This window comes from Rhinoderma darwinii, chromosome 7, assembly GCF_050947455.1.
Source record: "Rhinoderma darwinii isolate aRhiDar2 chromosome 7, aRhiDar2.hap1, whole genome shotgun sequence".
Classification (NCBI taxonomy): domain Eukaryota; kingdom Metazoa; phylum Chordata; class Amphibia; order Anura; family Rhinodermatidae; genus Rhinoderma; species Rhinoderma darwinii.
Window position 1 is genome coordinate 39,721,526 of NC_134693.1, and position 27,445 is coordinate 39,748,970.

Here is a 27,445-nt window from a genome sequence, read left to right on the forward strand (position 1 = left end):
AAGTGTTATTTCGGATGAAAGTAGGAGGGGAGGGAAAGACACTGGGGTAAAGACGTACCAGGGAGACAATACACATATCTGCAGTGAGAACAAAGAGAAATGCATGAGATCAATGAATTTCAAACACACTCAGAAAATACTACCAGGGAGAATACTATACCCTGGGGCGGGTGATATTAAAGCAAAAGAAAACTGGTAATACAATATTACCCTTTGCAACTCTCTCTAAAAACAGAGGGAGAACTGCAAAACAAATTACCCCTATCAAAAAAGGAGGTCGGGTCTCAACAGTCGAGGAACCTAGTACAAAAGTACGTATAAATACGTACAGGCCGAGAAAAAACAAAAAGGGGGTGAAAGAGCCAAGTGTATCCCGGGCAATCGCGCCCTGCCACAATTTACGTTAACGAATTAAAGAGAAGCAACATAAAATCAGAAATATAATCCTAAATGCATTTTTAGCCTAGGATAGTGCAACTGGCGAAGGGAGCAGCTGGTATGGGTGACCAGGCTCCTTCACATATATTACGGAGGTGCCGTGTATCTGCGCAGCGTCCATCAATTCAAATCAGGTCTTGGTGGACTTCGGTTAGACTGTCGTCTTGGAGAGGTCCTCCGCTTATTTCGGACCGACTGCCAGACTGGAGGTGGAGACGAAGGCGGCAAAGGAGTCTCCCAATTCTGCATCTTGGGCGTTGGTATACCAAGGGAGTCACAGAAATGAGGCAAATCCCCTGGGTACCTCAGGGTTGCAGAAACACCATCTCTTCGGGCTGTAAGGGAGAACGGAAACCCCCATCGATAAATAATATTGTGGTCCCGTAGGGCTGCGAGAAGCGGACGAAGCAGACGTCTTTTCTGTAACGTAATCCAGGAGAGATCCGGGAATAACTGAATCGGCACACCGGCATACTCCAGGTCTTTACGCTGACGGGCTTTAAGCATAATGTCCTCCTTAGTGCGGAAATCCTGGACACAGCAGATGATATCTCTGGGCTGAGATGTAATGGATTTTGGTTTTAGTGCTCTATGCGCTCTGTCAAGCGGTATCCGATTAGACGGGGGTGCACCCAAAAGGTCGTTAAAGATAGTCTCTAACACGATGGGAAGATCTTCAGACCCCGAGGGCTCCGGTATGCCCCTTATCCTTATATTATGACGGCGACCTCTGTTATCCAAATCCTCTAGATGCAGTTGCATATCTCTAATGGACGCCAGCTGGGAGGACACTGAAGACTGTATCACAGAGACATGGCGCCTAGTGGCATCGTGGTCATCTTCTAGAGCCTCCACCCTCGTAGCAATCTGCTGTATATGCTGCGACACCCCCGCCAATTCTGAACGAAAAGCTGCCTTCACTTCTTGTATCATACTCTTAAAGTCCTCTTTAGTGGGCAACTGTGAGAAACATTCCCTCCACATAGGGGGCACATCTGAAGGAAGTGAGGCTGAATCCTCCAGGTCAGAATCTGAGGCATATACAGGGGCCTGGGCATAGGGGGTCAAAGATGGTGTATCCCCCAGATCGTCTCTCCTCCCCGGCTGCTGGATCGTGGGCCGTTGAGGTTTAGGTGCAGGCCAAATCTGTAGGGCCATTTGTGCTGAGGGCTGTGACATTGGTGGTTCAAGCAGGTGTACTGGGGCCTCTAACTGAGCTGATGCTCCTCGTGGCCTGGCCTCCACTGCTCCTGGGATAGGGGACCCCCTTCCCTGCTGTTCACAGGACGAGGTGGAGGACAGCTTAGGGGAGCTGGGAGGGTGAACTTTAGCCATCCGGCTATTCAGCTTACCCTGTACGTGGGGCACTGTCTCCTCTCCCTGCTCGGACATCTCCCCTTCCTTCTGACACGAGGCTGTCCAAGATGGCTGCGGCTGAGGGAGCGGCGTGGCTTGCCGCCGAAGAAAGTAGCCGTCGATCGTTGGTGGAACGGCGGCGACCTGGTGCTGTGCTGCAGGGGTGAGTCTAGACCCTTGGGGTCTTTTTTTCCCCATATGAGGCACCTTTCCCCGCTGTAGGCTGCTGGATCTGCGTGGCAGGGCGCGGAGCTCTCAGTTTATGCGACCGGCGCCATCGACTGCTGGCCACGCCCCCCCTGAATATTATTGTATCATTATTTTAATCTATATATTTTTTTTTTGAAAAACATTTTTATTGGTTTTCATACAATCATAATACACTTCCAACACAACATTTTATTTACATTCAGACAGATGTCTTCTTTAACTCACGCAGGAGCGTACACAGTGCAATATTTGAGGTCTTGTCGTTCCTTGGGTTAACATCATTTTATTATATTCTGTCTCCCTTTCTTGAGCACATCAAAGACCTTGTCCCTTAGTAAGCTTATCCTTTATTATATCCCTGTCTCTTTGAACTCAACGCCCTACTGTCTTGGCCCTCACTTAAGCCCCTTCCTTGTCCACTATCTTCCCCCGGTCTTTCATCCTCTCCTTTCCTCTATTCATTCCCTTCCATCAATGCACTTTCAAGCTTCCCAGAGTACCTTTAATATCTTCTGTAAGATACCAAGAAGTATATCTGAAGTTCTCCATCAGTTCCCCTATCTCTCTTGCAGGCAACTGTTCTATAAATGGCCTCCATCGTTTGAAAAAACCTGAGGTTCTTTGTTTCTTATGTTTTGTCGTTTCTACTTTATCTGAATACATACAGACTCTCATTTGCTGAGTTACATGGTGTATTGAGGGGATATTGCTTTCAATCCATCCTTTTAGCAGGCATCTTTTGGCTACAAGAAATATTATATGCATCAGTGGGGGAATATGCATCTGAATCTCTGTTACTTCTGCACTAGCTACAGCCTTATAGTGAAAGAGCAACAACATAGGGTCTGTTGGTATCTCTCTGTTCCATAGTAGCTGAACATAATCTAAAACTTTCCTCCAAAATTTTTGTTAATCTATATATTTTAATATCTCATCAAGAAAAGTACATGCAGACCAATGCAAAGTAGCTTTAAGTTATATAAGTGTATTATATATACATCTAATCTAGAAGAGGTGTGCAGTGAGCAGTAGTTGGAGGCTGCATTGTGATAGAGTGCTGTATTGGTGCATTGGGATGAACGTACTCCCTATGGAAGAGGATACAATTCACGTAGACTGACAACTGTCAGACACGGATGCGTTTTTTTAGATGCAACTCAAAATGAAATCCAAATCTAAATACCAGATATAAAAGAAGATATTTTAGCTATGTTTCTGGTCATCATCTTTGTGCTTACTAATTAGTGTACAGTTCTAATCCACAGGGGCCCCGCTATTTTCCATGGGTTGTCTGAGATCAGAACAGTATCACTTGTCTATAGGCTGTTTCTGGTATTGCAGCTCAGCACGATTCACCACTGACGAGTAGTGCTGACTTTTTCTTTTATGTTTTAATAATTTTTTATTAACAATTGAGACATTGTAAATTCCAAACCATAATAAAAAATAAGCATTATCACTTATAACAAAGGATACAATAGGAGCACAGTTGAGTAGAATCTTGTAATATGACGGACTTAAATATCTGACATATTAACCATTGAGGGAAAAGAAGCACAAGTCAGCATGCCCTCCTCCATCCAACTGGCCCCTCCATTATAGCGTGAGGAACCAGCACAAAGCGAGAATGAAGAAAACAAAAAAAGAGACATATCAACATTTTGGATCGGTTGGGTTCTGACACCCCACACCGTTGCTGAAACGAAACTCTGATCAGCGCTCATCGTCAGGCTTACATAAAACATTGTTGTAAGCCGTCTTCAGCATGACAGTGAGCGCCAATCACAGTCGAAGGTGCAGGACGCTTAGCTGAGCACTTTTGCACCTTCGTTTCAGCAACGTTGGGGGATTCAGCACCCGGACCCCACTGATCCAAACCTTTGATATGTCTCTATGACAGGGGTCTCAAACTCGGCCGGGTAAAGGGGGCGCACATAGAAAAAATTTGAAGTTGACGGGCCGCATTACTTTCAAATTTGATACAATACAAAATTATTGTTAATCAATTAGTTATTTGAATTACTATAACAATACTACATTACTATAATAATACTACATTACTATAATACAATATTTCTATAACAATACTACATTACTATTATAATACTACATTACTATAATACTACATTACTATAACAATACTAAATTACTATAACAATACTACATTACTATAATACTACATTACTATAACAATACTAAATTACTATAACACTACTACATTACTATTATAATACTACATTACTATAATACTACATTACTATAATAATACTACATTACTATAATACTACATTACTATAACAATACTACATTACTATTATAATACTACATTACTATAACAATACTACATTACTATAATAATACTACATTACTATAACAATACTAAATTACTATAATACTACATTACTATAACAATACTACATTACTATAATAATACTACATTACTATAACAATACTACATTACTATAACAATACTACATTACTATAACAATACTACATTACTATAATAATACTACATTACTATAATACTACATTACTATAACAATACATTACTATAACAATACTACATTACTATAACAATACTACATTACCATAATAATACTACATTACTATAATACTACATTACTATAACAATACTAAATTACTATAAGGGTATGTGCACACGACAACGCCAAATACGTCTGAAATTACAGACGTTTTTACAAGTGCAAGCGTGTTTCGCTGCATCTTTTACGGACGTAATTGGAGCTGGTTTTCATTGGAGTCAATGAAAAACGGCTCCAATTACATCCCAAGTAGTGTCCTGCACTTCTTTGCCGTGGGCGTAATTTTACGCGCCGTCTTTTGACAGCAACGCGTAAAATGACAGCTCGTCTGCACAGAACATCGTAAGACCCATTGCAAGCAATGGACAGATGTTTGCCGACGTATTGGAGCCGGATTTTCAGGCGTAATTCGAGGCGTAAAACGTCTCCATTACGTCTGAAAAGAGGTCGTGTGCACATATCCTAATAATACTACATTACTATAATACTATATTACTATCACAATACTAAATTACTATTAGGCCTGATTTACTCGAGCGTGAGCGTTTTGCGCACGCAAAAAACGCGGCGTTTTGCGTGCGCAAAAGGCACTTAACAGCTCCATGTGTCATCAGTGTATGATGCGCGGCTGCGTGATTTTCGCGCAGCCGCCATCATTTATGACACTCCGTTTGAATGTTTGTAAACAGAAAAGCACGTGGTGCTTTTCTGTTTACATTCAGAGTTTGACAGCTGTTGCGCGAACCACACAGTTCGCAAGGAAGTGCTTCCGTGCGACCTGCGTGGTTTTCACGCACCCATTGACTTCAATGGGTGCGTGATGCGCGAACAGCGCACAAAGAAAGGACATGTCGTGAGTTTTACACAACGCACTCGCGCTGCGCAAAACTCACGCACTGTCTGCACTGCCCCATAGCCTAATATAGATGCGTACGACACGCGTGAAAAGCACGCGCGTCGCACGCACGTATATAACACTCGTTTAAATGATGCCTAATACTACATTACTATAATAAGGCTGAATTCACACGAGCATGTTCGGTCCGTAAAGGACGGAACGTATTTCGGCCGCAAGTCTCGGACCGAACACAGTGCAGGGAGTCCCATACTGTAATCATGTTTTCAGTTTGGGACAGTAGTTCCACGGAGAGGCAGGGACTCCTAGCGTCGTACATAACTATGATGCTAGGAGCCCGGCTCCCTGCAGTGTGTTCGTCCGGGACTTGCGGCCGAAATACGTTCCGTCCTTTACGGACCGAACATGCTCGTGTGAATCCAGCATAATACTACATTACTGTAACAATACTAAATTACTATAATAATACTACATTACTATAATACTACATTACTATAACAATACTTCATTACTATAACAATACTTCATTACTATAACAATATTACATTACTATAACAATACTACATTACTATAATAATACCGCTAGGTTTAAACTTACAGGAAATTTGCGAGTTTACTCCACGTGCTTATTTTAACAATACAGTTTTCCAGTTTAAGTGTCACTAAATGCAGTCTGGCTGCTCAGTTGGCAGCTTTTGGCAGACACAAAAATATGAAGATTGGGCAGCACCTTTTTAAATAGTGCCAGAGTGCCCTCTGTAGATAATGCCACAATGACCCCGTAGATAATGCCACGGTGCCCTCTGCAGATAATGCCACACACCCCTAGATAATGCCAATGCCCTCTGTAGATAATGCCACAGTGCCTTCTGTAAATAATGACCAGTGCTCTCTGTAAATAATGCCACAGTGCTCTCTGTAAATAATGCCACAGTGCCCGCTGTAGATACTGCCACACACCCACCCATAGATAATGCCACAGTGCCCTCTGCAGATAATGCCACACACCCCTAGATAATGCCACAGTGCCCTCTGTAGATAATGCCACAGTGCCCTCTGTAGATAATGCCACACCCGTAGATAATGCTACAGTGCCCTCTGTAGATAATGCCAACCCCCAGATAATGCCACAGTGCCCTCTGTAAATAATGACACACACACACACCCTATAGATAGTGGCACACACGGTAGATAACTCTATTGGGACTCCCTCTAGTAGAGGAATCCCCAGCTAGAGCGTTGGCGACACTTAGGCCGGGGATTCCTCTGCTGGAGGAGCCCCTCATGTCCCTGTCCATAGACAGTGACATCAGGGGATCTTCCTGGATCGGAATGTGATGTCAGGGGCAACCCCAGAGCCAGAGTACCAGAGAAGAGCACTAGTATAGGCTCTGCTCCGAAACTCTGGGGAAGCCCCTGATATCACTGTCCATATATCACTGATGTCAGGGGCAATCCCAGAGCCGAAGTCTCACAGCGCAAATAAATAGCGCTCTTCCTGGGACTCCAGCAATGCTCCTGATATCACTGTCCATATATGAACAGCGATCTCAGGGGCTACCCCAGAGCCGGAGTCCCGGTCAAAGCGCTACTAGCGCTCTGCCTAGGACTCCAGCTCTGCTCCTGACATTACTGTCCATATATGGATAGTGATGTCATGGATAACCCCAGAGCCGGAGTCCCGGAGCTGTGCCTCTACTAGCACTCTGCCTGGGACTCCATCTCTGCTCCTGACATCACTGTCCATATATGGACAGTGATGTCAGGGGCTTCCTCAGAGCAGGAGTCCTGGAGCAGAGCGCTAGTATATAAGCTCTGCTCTGGGACTCCAGCTCTGCGGAATCCCCTGACATCACTGTCTATATATGGACAGAGACAGCAGGGGCTTCGTCATTCGCTGGCGCATTCCTCCTTCGGCCTGCTCTTTCCTCTTCCGAGGGAGCTTCGGTGCCCAGCGGGCCGCAGATGACAGCCTCAGGGTACGCACGTATTATAAGCATTATTTTGTACATTTATGGAGTGGATAACATTGATATACAGTATATACCCTACTGTTCTTTATATTTGATTAACTCTTCATGCATGTACAGATCTCCTTGACTGAGGAGATTTGAGGCTTAGGCACAACAAGAGGCTCAAGTGCAATTTGAGTATTAGGTCCACTGTCTTAGTAGCTGTGGGGCGAGATGGCATATCTTGTCATCTATTGTATAAGTATAACACGGGCAAGATGGAAAGCTGTTGCCTTTCTTACGTTCGGGCATGCAGAGCCTCCAGTATGTCGTGTTTGTTTGAAATAATCTCACAGTGATGCACATTACATTTCAAGTGATGTGGGTCATGCGGTGTTACTGACAGGCTGATAAATAATACATTGTAAGCCATGAAAGTCTCAGACACTTACTACTGCCTAAGGAAAATATAATTTATTCTCAGACATGTTCCCAGAGACTCGGAAGATGCATTCCTTATTTATCTATTTATTTCCCTCAACACAAGAACAGCAGCAGTTCCTGCTACATAGATCCAGAAGAAAAGACATCCTGAGATCACAACTATATGCGCTTTGACATCAAGGGGGAAGCAAGTCTATTGAAAACTCATCTACTCATCTATTGTGTCTCTCTTATGTTGCTTGCTTAAGTAAAATATTGGCAGACCATAAAATCCAAGTACCTATTGCATCATTTTAAAAGTAATATAAATCCATGAGCCCAGCATAGTGTCAGCTGTGCAGGCAGGTGTAATGTTGTAGGAGATGTGCTCTTGGTATATGTTATATCCTCTTCTAACCATGCAAGTCCTTTCACGATCAATGTGTTTCCTCCATAAGGCTGCGTGATTCTGGTAGAGCAATGCACTAGGACACAAAGCCTGCATCGTCTCTAAAAGAGTTGGTGGGAATGATAATGACTGTCATATAGATTAGTAGCCCCTCGACCCTATAGAACATTTCTGGAATAAGGCGGTACGAGATATTAGTATGATGAGTATTTAAAGTGAATGTCCGTCCTTAAATACCATATTTATGTACGAATATATTTTTTTAATACATCCTTATAGAAGTCAGAGCTTCAATTTTTCTGATACAGAAATCCAAATCCCGTGCATAGATATAGGGTTAAATGATATAGTTCTTGCTGCCTGCAGCCACCACTAGAGGGAGCTTAGAATGTCTATGTCCCTTCCGCCAAGCTATATCAACTTGGCATCTTGGATCACGATACTAAGCATACCCCGTCATTAACCTATACAAATGACTAGAGGATAAATGATTGAATTCTGTAAAACAAATTGTTACAATTTTTTTAGTTTATTGGGTGTATCATAATAAATACTGTTGAAAATGCTTCAGCTGCTTACTAAAGTTATGAGTGATACGGAAGGGGATTTTTCTACTAGAGAATAATGTAAGACAGCGATAGCTTATACATTACACACATTCTACTGTATTTGGTCCAACTCACCTGTAAAAACGGTTGGATGGGGAAAACTCAAAACGATAAGTTTGGTGACCATCTCTGGATAGCATATGGCAATTAACCAAGCAATCATCCCACCCCAGTCATGGCCAATAAGGACACATTTGGTGTAACCTATAAAAAAATAGATAAAGAATAAGTAATATTTTCATCATCAAACCTTGTGATTACTGAAATTAATTACTTGCAGATGTTGCAAACCTCCAGTTTCAGGTTATTATGAGTATAAAGGATATGTTGACACGAAGTGGTTTCAGACATAATTCGGTCCGTTTACGCCTCAAATTACGCCTGAAAAAACAGCACCATTACGCCTCCAAACATCTGCCCATTGCTTGCAATGGGATTTACGGTGTTCTGTTCCCACGAGGCGTAATTTTACGGTGCGTAAAATGACGCAGCGTCAAAAGAAATGCATGTCATTTCTTGTGACGTTTTTGGAGGCGTTTTTCATTGACTCCATTGAAAAACAGCTCCAAAAACGGCTGTAAAATACGCAGCGGAAAACGCGAGTTGCTGCAAAAACGTCTGAAAATCAGTAGCTGTTTTCACTTGAAAACAGCTCCGTATTTTAAGATGTTTTTTGTTAAGTGTGTGAACATACCCTTAGGCTGGGTTCACACAGATTTTTTTTACTAGTTTTTTGACACGGAAACCGCGCCGCAAAACTTGTCAAAAACGGCCCGAAAATGCCTCCCATTGATTTCATATCCACAGTATATGCCATAAATGTCTGATAGAAACGGGTCCCAGCTCTAAGACATGCCCCTATATCATGAACGGGGGTCACCCAACCCCTATTTTGCCCGGTGAGGATGCATATTGTGGGCGGGGACTAGTGGACAGTGGCTGCGCATGCGCACGGCTCTCTTCAGTCTACTCCAGCCTAGCAAGCATTGCTCGGCTGTTTCCATATCTCCCATGGCCTCCTCTCCGCTAGCCCCACCTGGAATCTGCGGCCAGCGGCCGCCTCACCAGGCGAAGATGGAGTCAGGTAACCCCCGTTCTCGATATAGGTGCAGGTCCCAGAGCTGGGACATGCATAAATCAAACATTCAAGGCTTAGATGTAAATTATATTAGCTAAGTCCTGTGTGTCAGAGACACCCAGGTCCTGCTCTCAGCCGAGTCGTCAGTTCAGCTGAACTGATGGAATCAGCTGAGAGAGAAGGATACAGCTTCTATGTATACAAGATACGTAGAAGCTACATAGTAAAAATATAATTAGTTTTTTAATAAAAGTCAATTAGGAAGGTAATTTAAAAACACAAAACACATTGATTTAGTAAAAAATTAAAAAAATTAATTCTAAGGTGTACATAGCCTTTAAGTTTGTATGTTCTCCCCATGTTTGTGTGGGTACTTTGGGTTTCCTTCCACACCCCAAAATCATACTGATAGGTAGTTATGAATTGTGAACCCCATGGGGAGAAGCGAGTGATGTGAATGGTGACAATCTTTGTATAGCCCTGTGGAATATGTTGGCGCTATATAAGCAATGAAAAAAAAAGTTATATCTTTAATTTATTGAAGCTCACAAGTTTGCAACAACATCTTACTACAATGCATGGAAAAAAAAACGTAGACTGTGTCTTTCTAGTGAGAAGACATCTGAAAACCTGGCAGAATGGTTCCAATCACTGGAGCAATTTTAGAGAGGATAGGTCATTTATGCCATTTACTTTCTTATTCCGCTAAGAGTGCCATCCATTATAATATGTAACCTCGGAGAGCAATCTCTGGGGAATGTTCCAGGTCAGTTATGATGTGAACATCAACCATCATGACTTCTATTCACAAGAGTGACTTCTATTCAGGATATTATAGGGAACAGAGTTTGCCAGCTGTTAAAATTCAGTTTATTGCTGAACGCGCTTCCAAGAAATCATTCCCTGCGAAATGTCACTGACTTTATGAAACTAGATTCATTTTCTACATGCATGTCTAGGAATATATTTTACCTCTTTAACATAAAAATTTGGTAGTTCCACTTTTGTGGAGTTTTACAGAAATACTGTACAATAGTTCCGTACAGATGTAGCAGAGCTGGATTTATCATAATTCACATGTTTAACACATTGAGATATTACCATGAGCTGTACAGCTATGGTAGAATGACAAACTCAATGCTGCTACATCTGTATGCACTGTATAAATAAGGCCTAATTCACACGAGCGTGTTAAATGTCCCACGGACCTATGTAATTCAATGTGACCGTTCACACAGCCGTTGTTTCAACGGACCGTGTGAAGGGTCCGTGGGAAAATAGGACATGTCCTATCTTTTCACGCATCACGCATCCCTCCATAGACTCTCATCTATGGGGGATGCGAGACATCGCGCCCCGCAGCACCGAGCACTGTCGTTTTTCACGTCCGAGGTGCGCAACGCTCGTGAAAATAAGGCCTAAAAGAGAGCATCAGATCCATGGATTGTAATTAAAAAACCCCGGTATGGTTGCCCTACTTCACCCACTATAGTTCAATGCTGGTGATGTGCACCTACTCTTGGCAGTTCAGGGCACCGTGTGGGAAAGGATCAGCCAACAGAAATGGTATAATCAGGTCATTTGTGCAAACAATGATAATCATCCTGTATTTTTCTTACCTAAAGAGTCCAAAATGTCTTTTACATCTACAATTATATAGTCTAATTTGTAATTATCTTTACTGGAAGGTGCATCTGTTTCGCCGTATCCTCGTAAATCAAGAGCCACCACTCGATATTCACGCTTAAATTCGCGCAACTGGTGACGCCAAGAATACCTAAAATAGAAAAGAAGAAAGTACTGTAAAGAGAAATAACCCAAATGTATGCCATCTTATACCACCATCTACAGTATTCTACATAGCAGATCTGTGTGTCACACGTAGACATCTATTTACATGAACATTTTACTATTAATAGGTCATTCAACTTCATAGGGAAGAAACCCGACAACACGACTAGACCAACTTCTTCTGAATCACTATTGCTGCGGAGATGAAGCTTGCACATACTTGTTTACTAGCAACTATTTCCTGTCTTGGGAATGCCAATTTAGTCATAAAAGAGGATGCCAACTACATCTCTATGACACCAGTGCAGGGTAGAATCAGTGGCTCTTAAAATCAGAGGGGAATTTGGTGCTGCAAAACTAAAGACACTTGCTGAAAAGGATGCGACATTGATAAAACACTTTGTATTTGACCATAGTAATCCCAGTATAAAAGAATCTGCAGAGCTAAAGAATAATGCAGAAAACAACTGCTTGGAGGAGATTCAAGAACTGCCTTGTAATATAAAACATGGTCCTTTATAGATATAGTAAAGACTTAGAGTTAGCCTTAGATGTCAGTAGCAAACTTTTTCAGCATTTTCTGTGATTACAAGGACCCACATCAGTATATATATATATATATATATATATATATATATATATACTATTAATCTCGTTGGAAGAACACCTTAAAGAGCACCCACCAAAGGGCTCCTAAATGGGGGCAACAGGAAACAGCACATATCTCTTTTGACTGGCCGGCTCACTTGTCTTTTTTTTTATTTTTTATGTGGTATTACTAGAATTTTGAAATTTAGGATTTTATGGATAATTTCAGCACCTGCCTCGTGTTATTATGTTTTTTTATGCTGAAGCTGCCCATAGACATATGATTTTTCATGGTGGATCATGTACATTTTAGCAGGAACATAAGAGCTGACGGACACCTTTTTGCTGTTGGTGGAAACAAGGATTAGACAAGTTTGACCTGTCCCATCCTATCAATTTTCTCAGTGATAGGATTTGGTAGCCGTTTATCTCCTAGCTTTATTGAAATAACAAGCCAAGCTGAGCTTCTATACTAATGGAGGTGTCGTGGCTGATGTTGGCCAAACTATTATAGGCATCTGAACACAAGAATTTCCGTTAATAACATTATTGCTATTTAAGAGATCCCAGGACATAATACATTTAAAATACTTTCCCTGAAATAAAGATCAGCCATTACCTTGCTGCACCGCACGTCAGTGGAAATGTGCTTATTTCTACAGTCATACATTCTCTTCTTCCATGTCGCCACGTAACTTTATTCCAAAAGTCTGGTTCTGGAATGTTGGCAATATCAGTTGCCACCCAGATTTTCTGGGAACTAATATATCTAAGTAATGGCTGAATAAAAGGACTTCCATTTACAGGTGACTTTTCTATTAGTAAAGGAGGTATTATATAAAGGGTATGTGCACCATTAAAAATCTTCTTGCGTGTTGAAACAAGCCAGAAGATGCCATTGGTGGGGGTCAGTGAACTGAAGTCCTAACCAGTTACCAGAACCAAGGGGCTGTAGCGCTTAATGCTCCTTGGCATTATAGGGGATGTGAAGGATTGGAAAAACATGGCTGCTTTCTTCCAAAAACAGCGCCACACCCATCCATGGGTTGTGTCTGGTATTGCAGCTCAGTTCTATTGAAGTGAATGGGGCTGAGCTGCAATACCACACACAACCTATGGACAGGTATGGTGCTGTTTTTGGAAAGGAGCAGCCATGTTTTTCTATTCCTGGACAACCCCTTTAAGTCAGTGTTATCATTAAAATAAATAGGTAATGCCGTTTTAGCGTCCTCTATGGAAGTCTCGGGGTATGTGCACACGTAGTGACCAAAAACGTCTGAAAATACAGAGCTGTTTTCAAGCGAAAACAGCACCTGATTTTCAGACGTTTTTTGAGCAACTCGCGTTTTTCGCAGCGTTTTTTACGTCCGTTTTTGGAGCTGTTTTCATTGGAGTCTATGAGAAAACGGCTCCAAAAACGTCCAAAGAAGTGTCCTGCACTTCTTTGACGAGGCAGTCATTTTACGCGTCATCGTTTGACAGCTGTCAAACGACGACACATAAGGCTGGGTTCACACGACCTATTTTCAGACGTAAACGAGGCGTATTATGCCTCGTTTTATGTCTGAATATATGGCTACAATACGTCGGCAAACATCTGCCCATTCATTTGAATGGGTTTGCCGACGTACTGTGCCGGCGACCTGTCATTTACGCGTCGTCGTTTGACAGCTGTCAAACGACGACGCGTAAATTGACTGCCTCGGCAAAGAAGTGCAGGACACTTCTTTGCAACGTAATTTGAGCCGTTCTTCATTGCATTCAATGAAGAGCAGCTCAAGATTACGAGCATCAAAGACGCCTCGCATAATGCGAGGAGGAGCTTTTACGTCTGAAACGACGCAGCTGTTTTCTCCTGAAAACAGTCTGTCTTTTCAGACGTAAAAGGAAGCTAGCGTGTGCACATACCCTTAATTACAGGTCGACGGCACAGTACGTCGGCAAACTCATTCAAATGAATGGGCAGATGTTTGCCGACGTATTGGAGCCGTATTTTCAGGCGTAAATCGAGGCATAATATGCCTCGTTTACGCCTGAAAATAGGTCGTGTGAACCCAGCCTGAGGGTGAAGAAGTTGGAACCCATTGGGGCTAAGGATTCAGCAGAATGCCACTACCTTTAAACGATCAAGCCCCCAGTCATACAATTTTCTGACCAGTCTCAATGACGTGATTGAACGTGTTTAAAGGTACACATACCAAAACAGTATAAAATTTATTAAATCTAGGAAAATATAGGATAAAATAAATCTGTATATTTTCAATATTAATATTTTCAAGCCAATAATATGACCTTGTAGCATACTATATCATTATGGATGCCTGAAATAATAAAAACCTGTGAAATTTTAGTAAACAGATGATATGACTTCTGTACCAGAGATATTGCCTGTGTGCGCTGAATGGAACGTCTTATTAAGTTGGATCTCCTGAAAACAATTCATAACTGAGGAATCAATATGGAGCCAGTAAAAATAATGTTGAGCCCGGCAGGATTCACACTGCAGGCAATAAAATGCTTCTTTGCTTTGATATTAAGAGGATCGCAAAAATGTGAAGCGGACTAAGCACAATGAGATGCATGTAAACAAGCAGGATGAAACACACCTCCGTAGAGACATTTTACATGATTGCAGAAAACTGGTGCAATGTCAAGAACAATCAGACACAGAAGGTAAAACGCAGCTATTTTTTTACTCATCACAGGCTGTTACTCCACACATATCAGTGAAATTCTTTTAAGGGGGGATTCACACGAGCGTGTATTCGGTCCGTGCGGGCCGCGTGGTTTTCACGCGGCACGCAAGGACCAATACAAGTCTATGGGGCAGTACAGACAGTCCGTGCTTTTTGCGCAGCGTTTGTCTGCTGCGCAAAAAGCGCGACAGGTTCAATAACTCTGCGTATTTCGCGCATCACGCACCCATTGAAGTCAATGGGTGCGTGAAAACCACGCAGGTTGCACGGAAGCACTTCCGTGCGAACCGACTGAAACAGCGCACCAGCTGTCAAAAGGATGAATGTAAACAGAAAAGCACCACGTGCTTTTCTGTTTCCGAACATCCAAACGGAGTGTCTTTGCGATGAGCGAAGCCGGACAAGCGAACCGAACTTCCCCGGGTTCGGCCGAACCCGGCAAAAAAATTATCGGTACGCGACGTCAGGAGATAGTCACTGTCCATGGTGCTGAAAGAGTTAAACTGTTTCAGCACCATGGACAGTGACTTCCGATCCCAATATACATGAACCTGTAGAAAAGAAAACGAAGTTCTGACTTACCGATAACTCCCGGCTTCTTCCTCCAGTCTAACCTCCCGGGATGACAATTCAGTCCAAGTGACAGCTCCAGCCAATCACAGGCCAAGCACAGGCTGCAGCGGTCACATGGACTGGCGCGTCATCCAGGGAGGTGGGGCCCGATGTCGAGAGGCGCGTCACCAAGGACGCGTCACCAAGGACGCGTCACCAAGGCAACGGCCGGGAAGTTCTCGGTAAGTACGAACTTTTTCTTTTTTTTCAACAGGTTTTTCGATATTGTAGTCGGCATTCACTGTCGAGGGTGCTGAAAGAGTTAGCTCTTTCAGCACCTTGGACAGTGACGGGCGTCGACTAGCCTCATCTCTATGATGGCGGCTGCGCGAAAATCACGCAGCCGCGCATCATACACGGATGACACACGCAGCTGTCAAATGGTTTTTGCGCGCGCAAAACACCGCGTTGTTTGCGAGCGCAAAAACGCAACGTCCGTCTGTATCTGCCCTAAAGAAAATCATATCAAAAGCTGTGTGTAGAGCTGTGATCCGCTGTGATGGGTAAAAGTAAATTAACAATATACAAGTAGCAATGAGTGACCTCTATTGGCAATATTACCAGGGTAGCGGGCATAGCAGCTGTTATGGGACCCAGAGTCCATCATCGGTAAGGTGTAGTTAGTGATAACTGTTGAAGATGGAAGGCGAAAGTGGCAAAATTATTGCAGATCACCAGGAGACCAAGGGAAGGAGGGAAAGACACAGAGGACAGAGTGGACAGCAAAATAATCCTAAGGGCTTGTTTAGACGAACGTGTAATATGTCCGTGCAACGCGCGTGATTTTCACGCGTGTCGTACGTACCTATGTTAGTCTATGGGGCAGTGCAGACAGTCCGTGATTTTTGCGCAACGTGAGTCCGTTGCGTAAAACTCACGACATGTCCTATATTTGTGCGTTGTTCGCGCATCACGCACCCTTTGATGTCAATGGGTGCGTGAAAATCACGCATGCCACACGGAGGCACTTTCGTGGGATGAGCGTGATTCGCGCAACAGCTGTCAAACTATGAATGTAAACAGAAAAGCACCACCTGCTTTTCTGTTTACAAAAATCCAAACGGAGTGTCATAATGATGACATCATACGGGGCTGACACACGGAGCTGTTAAGTGCCTTTTGCGCACGCATACGGGGCTGACACACGGAGCTGTTAAGTGCCTTTTGCGCACGCAAAACGCCGCGTTTTTGCGTGCGCAAAACGCACGCGCTCGTGTAAACCCGGCCTAAGGGTAAGGGCACACAGGGCAGATACGCTGCGTAAAAGTACAAAGCATATATGTCCTGGAAGCTGCAGGGAATTCCTCCAGAAAAACCGCTCCAAATTGTGTTGCAGTTTTTTTTCGCAGAAACTCCACTGTGGAAATACTGCTAGAGAATGAAAAACACCTCCAAAAACGTCCCAAGAAGTGTCCTGCACTTCTTTAGACGAGCCATCATTTTACGCGCCGTATTTTGACAGCAACGCGTAAAATAAAGGCTCGTGGGAACAGAACATCGTAAAACCCAGTGCAAGCAATGGGCAGATGTTTATAGGCGTATTATGGGCGTTTTTTTAGGCGTAATTCGAGGCGTAAAACGTTTGAATTACGTCTGAAAACACTGCGTGTAAACCCTAAAACTGCTGAAACGTTGTTCTATCTTCTGTAGTATACGATTTCTTTTGAACACATTATAAAGTTTTTGGCCTGCATTATACCATACACTAAAATCAGAACTTATTTTTTTTTAAAGTAGTGGAGAGAAAGGCCTAATATGGAGTAAGTGTACTGTCTAGGGGAGAGTTCACACTGAGTTTTTTTACACTTTTTTTTACGCAGAAACCGCATCGAAAAACGCTGAAAATGCCTCCCATTGATTTCAATGGGAGGCGGAGGCGTTTTTTTCCCGCGAGTGGAAAAAACGGCTCGTGGGAAAAAGAAGGGACATGTCCTATATTCGGGTGTTTACGCCTCCGACCTCCCATTGACATCAATGGGAGGCAGAGAAAGCGTATTTCCATTGAGCGCCGCGGGCGAAAAACTTTGTGGAAAAACGCTGCGAAAATCGCCGTGCAGGCAGAGCAAAATCTTGTTGTTTTTTTTTGAAGATTTTCTGCCTGCAAAAAACTCAGTGTGAACTCAGCCTTAAATATAAAGAGTTTCTCCTAGAATAAATAAATAGCTCCTAAATAGCTGAACATTAATCTTGCTCTAACTTCTATCACAAGCTGTTGAACGGCAATTACATCATCTATTAAAACCTCTTTAACTACCAACCACATGTTCTAGACAATATGGTAATATAAGATTATGTTCATGTGCGGCAAATTTATAGCTGCTGCATGTGAATATACCCTAATACTAGATGATACCCATTATTTCAACTTACAACCAGTGGTGGACACAGAAATCACAGGGCCATATTGCAAAACTCAAAATAGGCCCTACTCTCCACTGAGAGTATTATTCCTATGTTAAACTTTAAGAAGTATTCCTGTTGTAACAAGTTGTCAAGCACTGTACATGTCAGTTTCCGTCACTACCATAGACTGTCAAAGGGGAAGCAGGGCACATGCTCAGCCGCCACTCCATTCAACTCCTTCCAGCAAGCGCTCTCATTGCTGTGGGGAATAGGTGACACTGTTCTAGCGATCGGTGGGAGTATCAGTGGTCGCATCTGTCTAGTGGGTTGTCTGAAGTCTGAGGGCAGTACGGGGGTATGATTCTGTGCTTGCCCAGAGCCTGAATTCGTAAAGGTAGACGCACCATTTTGTGGTTAGCTCGGCAGGTCATAAAGCTGGACTATTCTCCTCAGAAGAACGGCCAGTGGACTGATCCCTGCTGATTTACATACAGCACGGGAAAACTTTGGAATCAAATTGTGGAGGTACATGGGCCTCTTTTGAAAAGAATGGGGATTAGAGGTACTTGATTTTTCATCCACTGCTGGACATTTTCTCTTTAATGGGAGCTGTATAAATCTGTATGCAATTAGCCCCCCCTAGTGGCAGCTGGAGGTAGCCGCTATGACAGTTCCCCTTCAAGTCATAATTATTAGGGCACATCGTCTGAATGCCTGGTATAAGTTTACACTAAATCTAAATCAACATTAGTAAATCTACCCAGTTGTGTATTTGTGTGATAGAATAAAACTTAAGAAGTATTATATTTACCAGAACTCCGGAAAGCCATGCAGAAGCAACATAAGGGGTTTTCCTCTTTCTCCTGCAGCAACATAGTGGAATCGTAATCCGGAATCCTGCAAATTATATTATACAGGTGTTAGTGATGAGGAGGAGAATTACACCTATCGCCTTCATTATACATTCATAAAAGAATAGAACAGCATTGGACTAAGGCTCCATGAACACGGTCGTATTAAAGATCTGTGCAGGAGCGGGATCTAATCCCCTCATTGGCATTAACTATGTGGTTTATCGATTGAGCTGTAATATAGTCATCGGAATCTGCCCTTATACAAATTCCATTGAAGCTGAATTCCAGGTGGTCATTGTATTTAAAAAAGAGTCAGTCCGCGGGTTTAGGTTGCCCTATCTGAGGGCATCATAAAATAGTTACAGTAATCCAGATTTCAGTGCTGGGTCACTTACATGGTAATAATCTGTAGCTTTCATAAAATCACTCTTTATATCCCGCAGCCCGTATTCCAGAGCTGCAGCTAGCCCCACCCACCCATCACTAGCCCTACCCACCTGCCGCTGAATGGCACATTCCTCCCTATGCACAGTATGTGGCGAAAGCAATCAATCAGCGGCGGGTGGGCAGGAGGCAGCTCATGAATCCAAAATACAGTAAAAGAGGGATTTTATGAATACCACAGATTATTGCCAAGTAAGGGACCCAGCACTGGAATCAGGGTCACTGTCACTACTTTATGCTGTACTCAGATAGGGCAGCAAAGACCTGGAGACAAAATGCCCCATCTAAATATTAGATACAAAAAAAAAACATTGGTTGATATGAAATAGTTTACCTGTTAACAAATGGTTTAGTCCATATTCACATCACATTTTAGCCTTCCTACTCACTATCCATATATGGACAGTAATGTCGGGAGCTCCCAGAGGTAAACATTTAACGTAAACCTGTGACGGGTGCCATACAGTGGCATCCGTCACCCATAGGCTTCCACGTTAAAAACGTATACCGTGTGCTATACGTTTTTTGTTGGGATCCCTCAGGATGGAATAGCGTAGTCTACTATGCTATTCCAACCTTCAAAAAATTGTATGCCTAAGACAAAACAGATATTCATGCTTTCTTGCTTTTTGGGAACCCTGGACCCAACACTTTAGTGACTGATGTGTATGAGATATATCTACCTGGACCTCTTTTCCTCCCCCTCCTAATCCTTTCCCTTCCTGATTCCTTCCTTCCCGGATTATTCTGTTTTATTTCCTAAGTTTGGAGTTCATCAATATATGTTTATTGCTGCCCTTCTGTATTGATGTATGCTATTAATTTTTACTATCTTGTTTTTATATTATCACGTCTTATAAAAAAATAGAAATAACAATTTAAAGATTAAAAAAAATAAAAATTGTATACCGACGTATACCAGCCCAATGGCGGCCAAAAGGACATTCTTTTGGTCTCCGTCTGGATAATAGTCCTATGAACACGTTTAACGTGTAGGTCGGGAGCTTTTCCAATGAATACGATAAACGTAGGGCAATAACGTGATGGGAATGGGGCATTACATTTAATTATCCCATTTTATGTTCGTTGTCTTTGCAAAATGTTATAAAGAGGTTAAACAGAGAAACAATAAATAAATAAGAGGTTGTGAGATAAAACCTAGAGGTGCACCTTATATTCAAAAACATCAACATCATGTGACAACAGCTTTTATCAAGAGGTGGAAGTTCAGGAGGGTAACCCTTGTAACCCTGACATTGACTCTTGAAGCTTATTAAAGCATATGGATGTCTTATTTCTTTATATAACTGCTCTTTCCCCCAAAGAGTATTTTCCCTATTACTTTATTTTATGCATGTCCTGTGTAATGTATGCACAGCTTATAGCAATAAACTACAAGTTATCTCTTGAAATATAATCCTGCCCCAAAACGGAACTGATTCATTTATCTCCTATGTTGGAAATAATCTTATATAATTTATAGGAGGATGATATTTAGATTAATTCATTCATTTTATTATAATAAAATGTAGGTCAGATCCTAATTGTGATTCTCTTAGACTGGGAAGTATAAGAAGCCTCTAGGCAAAAGTGCTGTGCTTTGAAGTAGGAAGTACGTGAAGGAGAAGAATACATGTGACCTGCATACTAACAGCGATCACAAAGGCTCTACCGGGGAAGCATGCGTAGTGCCTGCACAAATAATAATATACATTATATTCCATACTAAAAGTCATAAATCAAGGCTTTAGTTGGGGCACGCTGATCTGATGTTAGTTGCCATACATGTGCAAAATACACAACTCAAATACCAACATCCCCAGTGGTGGTCACCAAAATTTGAGTTGGGCAGACTCTAGTCGGTGGAAATTTGTTATTGCTCTCTCACCTGCACAACTTCGGAGTGTATGTTTCCTTTATTTTTTTGTGCATACTTGCCTATTGCTCTGTTACTTTAGGCCCTTGGGGTGATCCTAGTCTGCACATTCTCATCCAACTCACCTACCTGTAATACATATACTGTCCTGTTATCTACCTGTACTGCACTGCTCTCTACCTGTACTACATTTACTGTACTGCTATCTACCTGTACTACACATATACTGTACTGCACTGCTATCTACCTGTACTACATGTCCTGTACTGCTCTATCCCTGTACAACATATACTGTACTGCTCTTTACCTGTACTACATGTACTGCACTGCTACCTACTTGTACTACATGTACTGTACTGCTCTCTACCTGTACTCCACGGCTATCTACATGTATTGCACTGCTCTCTTCGTGTACTACATGTACTGTACTGCTATCTATCTGTACTACATGTACTGTATTGCTCTCTACCTATGCTACATGTACTGTACTGCTATCTATCTGTACTACATGTGCTGCACTGCATGTACTGCTATCTACCTTAATACATGTACTGTACTGCTCTCTATCTGGACTACATGTGCTGCACTGCTACCTACCTGTACTATATCTACTGTACTGCTATCTACCTGTACTACATGTGCTGCACTGCTCTCTACCTTTACTACATGTACTGCAAGGCTCTTTACCTGTACTGTACAGCTCCCTACCTGTACAACATGTTAGGTACTGCTATCTACCCATACTATATGTACTGCCCGACTCTTTACCTGTACTACATGTACTGCACTGCTATCTACCTGTACTACATGTGCCGTACTGCTCTCTACCTGAGCTACATGTTCAATACTGCTATCTACCTGCACCAGAACAGGTTGTTCCTTTGGAAATCAGGTCAGGGTGGCTCCACCTTATATTTACTGTACATTGTGTTTACTATACAGAACCTTGAAAAAGCTCCTGTCTTTAACAAAGAAAGTGATTCCCCAGCTTTCAGCAGCTCTTTCTGCCATTTATATAAGTACTTGCTTCAGCTTCTTTATTCTTATTTTTTTGGTTTACATTCTGGTGGTTTCAGTACCAATTACTAGTTTTTCATAGTTATCATCTCAAGTTTTCAAGTTGCAACGATTGTCCCAGAAGAAATAGATATTTTACCTTGAGGAACTACTGTAACTTAGTGGCTCCTAGATGTTATTATTAAAGGGTTATTCCCACTTTCGATATTTATGGTATATCCCTAGGATATGGTGACCCCCATTCTGGAGATATATGTGGGTTCCAGAGTTTGGACCCACATCTATCATACAGTTATGGCCTAATTATGTGAATATGTCATATATGATTAATGTGGGAATACCTAATCATGCAAGTGGTTTTGTATATGCTTGATGGTGCATTGAAAATCCACAACCAGTATGTTCAATGTGACTCGCACCGCATCATATCTCACGAGTATTTAGATACATGTCGTGGTTACACAAATATAAGTAACGATCAATCTTAATTTTAAAACAAGTTCGATAAATGATCCTAATGTTTGGAAAAAATGTGAGATGATCATATTGTGCTGGTAACACAGATGTAACGATCATTGATACGGGGGCTCATTCTTAAGCTAGCTTTATTGGTTATGCGCTGCATAAATAAAACAAAAATTTCAACCGAAAGTGTCATTGTAGCCCATTCCAGTCTATCAGAGTCCAGATTAAATTTTTCCATAGTGAGTTGGTAAATGAAAGCAAATATCTGATTGGTTACTATAAAAAAAGTGTACATTTTTGTTTTTTGGTGTAGAATAAAGCAGAATGCTATTCTAGTACATGTACTGTACAGCTATCTATCTGTGCTACATGCACTATACTGTTCTCTACCTGTATTATATGTATTGTACTGCCCTCTACTTGTACTACATGTGCTGCACTGCATGTACTGTACTGCTATCTATCTGTACTACATGTACTGTACTGCCCTCTACCTGTACTACATGTGCTGCACTACATGTACTGTACTGCTATCTATCTGTACTACATGTACTGTACTGATCTCTATCTGTACTACATGTGCTGCACTGCATGTACTGTACTGCTATTTACCTAAATACATGTACTGTACTGCTCTCTATCTGGACTACATGTGCTGCACTGCTACCTACCTGTAATGTACTGCTCTCTATCTGGACTACATGTGCTGCACTGCTACCTACCTGTACTGTACTGCTCTCTATCTGGACTACATGTACTGTACTGCTCTCAACTTGTCCTACATGTACTGTATTGCTAACTACCTCTCCTACATATACTGTACAGCTCTCTACCTAGACTGCATGTACTGTACTGGTTTCTTCCTGTACTGTACTGCTCTATACCTGGTCTACAAATACTTTACAGCTTTCTACCTGTGCTACATGTTCAATGCTGATATCTACCTGTACTGTACTGCTATTAATGTTATTATTAAAGGGTTATTCCCACCTTCAATATTTATGGCAAATCCCCGGGATATGGTGACCCCCATTCTGGAGATATGTGTGGGTTCCAGAGTTTGGACCCACATCTATCATACAGTTATGACCTAATTATGTGGATATGTCATATATGATTAAGGTGGGAATACCTCTGTAATCGTAATCATTCAAATGGTTTTGTATTTGCTTGATGGTGCATTGAAAATCCACAACCAGTATGTTCAATGTGACTCGCACCGCACCATATCTCACGAGTCTTTAGATACATGTCTTGGTTACACAAATATGAGTAACAATCAATCTTAATTTTAAAACCGGTTTGATAAATGATCCTAATGATTGGAAAAATGTGAGATGATCATATTGTGCTGGTAACACAGATGTAAAGATCATTGATACGGGGGCTCATTATTAAGCTAGCTTTATTGGTTATGCGCTGCATAAATAAAAATGTTTTAACCAAAAGTGTCATTGTAGCCCATTCCAGTCTATCAGACTCCAGATTTAAGTTTTCCATAGTGAGTTGGTAAATGAAAGCAAATATCTGATTGGTTGCTATAAACAAGTCTAAATTTATGTTTTGTTTTGCTGTGTAGAATAAAGCAGAATGCTATGCTAGTCTAAACTTATAAAAACAATGGAAACCTGAAAGAAAATAACTAACAAAATAGGCTTAATGACGCTGAATGTTATAAAAAAAATAAAAATAAATGTAATAATAATATAAAAAAATACTAAAGAAATTATAAAGAAACGCCAATACCTGCTTGACAATTGCATCTCTAGCGCTAGCCCAGTCGCAATTCCCACAACTAGGATATGTCATACAGTATGTTAGAATAAATGGTGGAGTGTGGCGGACACAAATATAACTTCTTATAAGGTTTCTTCATGTGGTTTAAAAAATAATTTAACATTGTAAAAAAACAAAAATTAGAAGTAAAAGTAATTATTGCCAAAAAAGCAAATACTATATGTGTATAAATAGTAAAGTACTAAAGCCATAACTGCCATTAAAAAAAGACAGAAAAAAAGTTTTTGTTTCACCAGCACGTGCGTAAAATTCATGAAAAGTTCTTTGTCATTAGGGTCCCAAAAAACTCTGGTAATAAGTGTTTACTGTCACTAGGATGGGCGGATGCCCTAATAACTATGAACTGGTAGGTGCAACTACACTCACTAAACAGCCATCCAAAGTGCTGGTCCAGCTTGTAATATATGCCCCTGCCATCAGTGAACCCACTTTGACTGCTAAAAAAAAGTAGGGAGTGGTGCTCACATCTTTTGGCCCCCTTATGGGCACTTCGGGGACTATTTAATTTACTTGTGCCGTTTAGTTCAGGTTTTATAGAGCACTAAATAGTTGCCAATTAAAGGGAGCTTTTGTTTGTGACATCATTGTTGAAAAGGGGATTCCATGCCCCATTAATCCACCCCTAACATCTGTATCTTCAATATGTATGTATCAATTACGGGTATTATTAAATAACACTATTCTTATAAAATGTATCACATCATAATTCTGGGATTCCACCACACAGCACCCATCATCCTATAAGATACACGGAAACAAATCACTGAGCTTTCCTAGAGAACACCACGTAAAAGCGTATGTTATGACTTCCAATAATTTGGTCTACTGCCCATCGTACGCGCAATACTTGGGGCAAAATATGAATGCCAGCTGTGACTTTCTATCTCTGTTGGCAGGAGAACTCTATCTTCATACTGATCTACCGAAGATGGAGAAAACACACAGGCTTATTTAACGGAATGACTTCTATGTGAACAATAGGCTGATTCGTAACTCATCAGTAACCTTGAAAAATGGGATGAATTTACTAAATGGCACAATATAAAGCTATATCAACCCTCGTAATAACATCAGTCAAGTACTTAATCATTTCCCGGATGCTAGATTCCACTTGTCAAGCCAATTGAATGGATAATTACTATCAAGGTGTCGTAATTGCCTCAATGAAAAGGCTAGCTGCATGTTTACACTCAACTTGGCAGCGTGAATTGTTATTCTACTAACGTGACACCGAACACACAGTGTAAGAAGGTGACCTGCAAAACGACTACGTGCTAAGAGGCTAGAGAAAAATAGCACATAATGCAAAAGATGAGGGACGCAGGGAAACACGAATATTGATAGTCTATGACATTCAGCAGACTGAGTCCAGCACTACAGGGTTAATCCATCCCAATTTGCCTGTGGTATGTCATCTAGTATTACTGTAGATTATATGAAGTCTCAATCCACATAAATGATATTCTATAGAGAAGAGATCACCATCCTATATTATACAGCAATGGATAGAATGGAAATATACACATAGTCTATGAGAGCTAGATGTAGAGAATCCCTACAGGATGACACAGGAGCCTTTGTTATAGACAGCGACGACTACACAACACAAAGTAACCATTCTGTAGATTTACTGACTTGTGCGGCGGCAGCTCCTCATATAGTGAGTGACCTGCAAGCACTGAAGGGGGTAAATGCCAAATGTGTCACAGCTCAAAATTTGTGAATGATTTATGGGCACAGTCATTATTGAAGCCAATGTTACCATTATTAATATTATTATAAATTATAATATTATTACTATTAATTATAACAATCAGTGGAATCATGCTAATGAGTTTACTACAATAGTCATATTTGCATGTTGAGTAAAAATCTATCTATCTATACACACATTGTTTACATAGGATATACACATAAAGTATCAATATAGTATTTGTTTGTTTTTTTAGATTTATGTGTAAATATATAAGGAATAGAATAGGAAAAAGCATTCAATATGTTATTACATCGGTTTCTAGGAACCTTTGCCCTCCGTGACTACAGCAGAGAACATGATAGATGTGTCAATGTCTTATTGATACATTTCTGTTTATTTATTGACAGCTCTGCAGAATGATGATTGGCTGATACAATGTGCAGAGTGCTGCAGCAGTTGTAGAATGAAGAGTAGAGCGATGCTGAATACAAGTTTGAAGTTCCTCCAGGGTTTCCCTATGTACAAGGTCTAGAAGGAAGCAGATGAGTAAGGGGTACAGGACATTAGTGGGTGTAGAGTAAGGATTACCTTGATCCGGACATAGCAGTGTGTGCCTAGGAAGGGGTCATTGAGGCAGCCCGGGGTGACCTCCCGGGGGACCCTCTGGAAGGTCCTCCTTGGCCTGATGAGGATGCTGCAGAAAAGTTTGATGAGCGCAGTGCAGGCACAGAGCAGGCAGTAGGTGTAGACCAGAGTCCAGAACGCCGCAGCGCGCAGGCAGCTTGGCAGGGCGAGCATGCTGTCCACCAAGAGCGCCATGCTGTGCCCAGGCATCCAGCTGGAGAGCGCGGACACCCTCAAGTGGTGAGGAGAGCTGTGCGAGAAGTCATGGAAACAAGGGGAAGAAAAGCAAGAGGAGAGGGGAGGGGCCACAGCGCCGTGCAATGAGAGCGGCTGCAGCTGCCGCCTCTTAAAGGGGACGATTAGAACGGGACAACCTTGCTGCATCTGCTGCTACCAAAGAACTAAGCCTAAAGTGCAAAGGTTATGGAAGCAACAGAGCTGCGGATGTCATTCCCCAATATGTAAGTAACTGATTCTGGAGGCTCTTATATGTCAGATAAAGCAGTTCTCATGGGGGGGGGGGGGGGGGGGGGGGGGGGGTATTTTTCTGAACCTCCTGTCAGTAATCTTATTGACAAACATTACAGTCAGCCATTCCATATTGATGCATAGTTGTATAGGTTTGGATTTGCAAGATGGCAGATGGAAGTTTCGCTCACCTGAATGGTAAAATAGGAGTATAACTTTTCCATTTTTCTCCTCTTAAAACTCTATAATAGCGATTAGTGGGCATGCGTGTCACCTCAGGCGTCATTTTGCTGGAAGTTGG

General features: G+C 41.8%; 1 protein-coding gene across 1 annotated transcript in view; it reads right to left on the bottom strand.

Moving 5' to 3' along the window:
- The window catches only part of EPHX4 (epoxide hydrolase 4), a 44,216-nt gene extending 17,278 nt beyond the window's left edge, over window positions 1-26,938 (bottom strand). The window contains exons 1-4 of the mRNA XM_075833224.1: window positions 26,641-26,938; window positions 18,715-18,800; window positions 11,493-11,650; window positions 8,871-8,999 (exon numbers count right to left, since the gene is read on the bottom strand). Of these exons, the coding sequence (XP_075689339.1) occupies window positions 8,871-8,999; window positions 11,493-11,650; window positions 18,715-18,800; window positions 26,641-26,886 (619 nt within the window). The 5' untranslated portion in view covers window positions 26,887-26,938. The remainder of the gene's footprint in view (window positions 1-8,870; window positions 9,000-11,492; window positions 11,651-18,714; window positions 18,801-26,640) is intronic.
- Window positions 26,939-27,445: the final 507 nt, after the last annotated feature.